Here is a 2,225-nt window from a genome sequence, read left to right as displayed (position 1 = left end):
GGTAAGAGATGGTTTAATTCATATAAATCATAGCCAAACAGAAAAACAAGCTAAAGAAAAGCGTGCCGAACGCACGGGAAGCTAAGGCTAACACTAGCACAAGAGTCTGGAACAAGAATACAGAAAACGTGACTGATGCTTACCGCAAACAAGGAGAACAGGACGAGTGAACAAAAAAGGCAGGTTTAAATAGTGTCAGTGATGGCAAACAGGTGCGCGTCGGGAACACAAGTGGCAGGTGAAAATAATAAGTAACCATGGTGACGAAACAAACTCACAGTTGCACAAGCAATAACAAAAGGAGTCCAAAACTAACAGAAAACACAAAAACATGATCCGGCCCACGGATCATGACACATACAGCTTTTGGAGCAACATATGCTGCCATCTAAGCGCCGTCGTTTTCATGGACGCCCCTGCTTATTTCAGCAAGACAATGCCAAGCCACATTCAGCACGTGTTACAACAAGAGTGCGGGTACTTTCCTGGCCCGCCTGCAGTCCAGACCTGTCTCCCATTGAAAATGTGTGGCGCATTATGAAGCCTAAAATAGCACAATGGAGACCCCCGGACTGTTGAACGACTGAAGCTCTACATAAAACAAGAATGGGAAAGAATTCCACTTTCAAAGCTTCAACAATTAGTTTCCTCAGTTCCCAATCGTTTATTGAGTGTTGTTAAAAAAAAAGGTGATGTAACACAGTGGTGAACATGCCCTTTCCCAACTACTTTGGCACGTGTTGCAGCCATGAAATTCTAAGTTAATTATTATTTGCAAAAAAAATAAAAAATTGTATGAGTTTGAACATCAAATATGTTGTCTTTGTAGTGCATTCAACTGAATATGGGTTGAAAAGGATTTGCAAATCATTGTATTCCATTTATATTTACATCTAACACAATTGCCCAACTCATATGGAAACGGGGTTTGCAAATATAATTCACTATAATTCACAATGGTTTGAACTTTCTTTTGAAGTTTTGTTTACTTTGAGGAGATGTTTTGCTTGAGAATCTTTTTTTAACCGCAGCACTTTTCAAAGCTCCTTTGAGGAGACATCATCAGCATGTCACAGGGTTGTGTTCCATGATGTGGCCTTTTTGTGGAAAACAAGCCCGGTCATAGGAAAAAAAAAAACAGCAAACCCTCGACGTCACGTGACCCTCCCTGACTCCTCCCACTCATCAGCTCGGGGTCCTTCAAGCCTCCCTCGGTCTTGGCTGCCAGTGGACGTCTCTCCTGCGAGCCGACCAGCAGACCTCAGCATCAGTGCAGGTAGGAACTTGCTTTGTTCCTTGGACTTTGAAGAGAATCCCTCTCAAAGTATCTCGGGTTAGAAACCTGTTGTGGTTTTGGTCTTGGACTTAATCTTGACCTAACATCAGAGCCCAGGAATGTCCTGTTTGTGGAGGATGCTGGGGAAGATTACAAGAGTCCAAGTGTATTATTGCTGAGTGTTGGGGTCTAGACTGGCCAAGTGTGCTTTGAAAGGACTAAGGTGTGCCCGTCCGTGTGCCCACAGAATGCCACTCGGAGGAGGCAACAAGTGCGGCTGCTGCCAGAAAACGGTGTACTTTGCAGAAGAAGTGCAGTGTGAAGGGCAGAGCTGGCACAAATCCTGCTTTCGCTGCAGTAAGTCGATCTTCTCCAGTCCAACAAGTCAGGGAGGGACCGGGTTCTGGCACTGAAGGCGGGAGGGAGGGCCGGTTCCACAAACACCAGTCTTCACACGTCTGTGACTTTATATGGGCATGGTGACGAAGGCTCCCACTTCCTTTTATGGGGAAGGAAGGCGCGCTCGCTCCCCTCCAGCCGAGTATTTATCGAAACAAGTCATTAGTTCTCCTGTAAATGTCACACATACTTTGTGGGGACTCAGCCGGCTTCTGTGGAAAATAGCTGTCCTCCTCCACCAGGGGTGTCCTAACTTTATCCACTGAGGGCCGCACTGACACATCAAAGCATGCAGGGCCATTTTGATTAGTTTTCATTTTCAAAACACACATATATATATATATATGTATGTATATATATATACCTGTGTATATATATACATATATATATATATATATATATATATATATATATATATATATATATATATATATATATATATATATATATATATATATATATATATATATATATATATATATATAAACACATATATATATATACACACTACCGTTCAAAAGTTTGGGGTCACATTGAAATGTCCTTATTT

At 42.2% G+C, this 2,225-nt stretch overlaps 1 protein-coding gene across 1 annotated transcript in view; it reads left to right on the top strand.

The window, feature by feature from the left end:
* Window positions 1–1,152: 1,152 nt before the first annotated feature.
* Window positions 1,153–2,225, top strand: part of LOC133643168 (cysteine and glycine-rich protein 1-like) — an 18,564-nt gene continuing 17,491 nt past the window's right edge. The window contains exons 1-2 of the mRNA XM_062037589.1: window positions 1,153–1,276; window positions 1,524–1,633. Coding sequence (XP_061893573.1) covers window positions 1,525–1,633 — 109 coding nt within the window. The 5' untranslated portion in view covers window positions 1,153–1,276; window position 1,524. The remainder of the gene's footprint in view (window positions 1,277–1,523; window positions 1,634–2,225) is intronic.

This window comes from Entelurus aequoreus, linkage group LG26 (assembly GCF_033978785.1).
Source record: "Entelurus aequoreus isolate RoL-2023_Sb linkage group LG26, RoL_Eaeq_v1.1, whole genome shotgun sequence".
In the NCBI taxonomy this organism is placed as follows: domain Eukaryota; kingdom Metazoa; phylum Chordata; class Actinopteri; order Syngnathiformes; family Syngnathidae; genus Entelurus; species Entelurus aequoreus.
The sequence above is the reverse complement of the archived record's forward strand: the minus strand, read 5'-3'. Positions and strand labels throughout refer to the sequence as shown.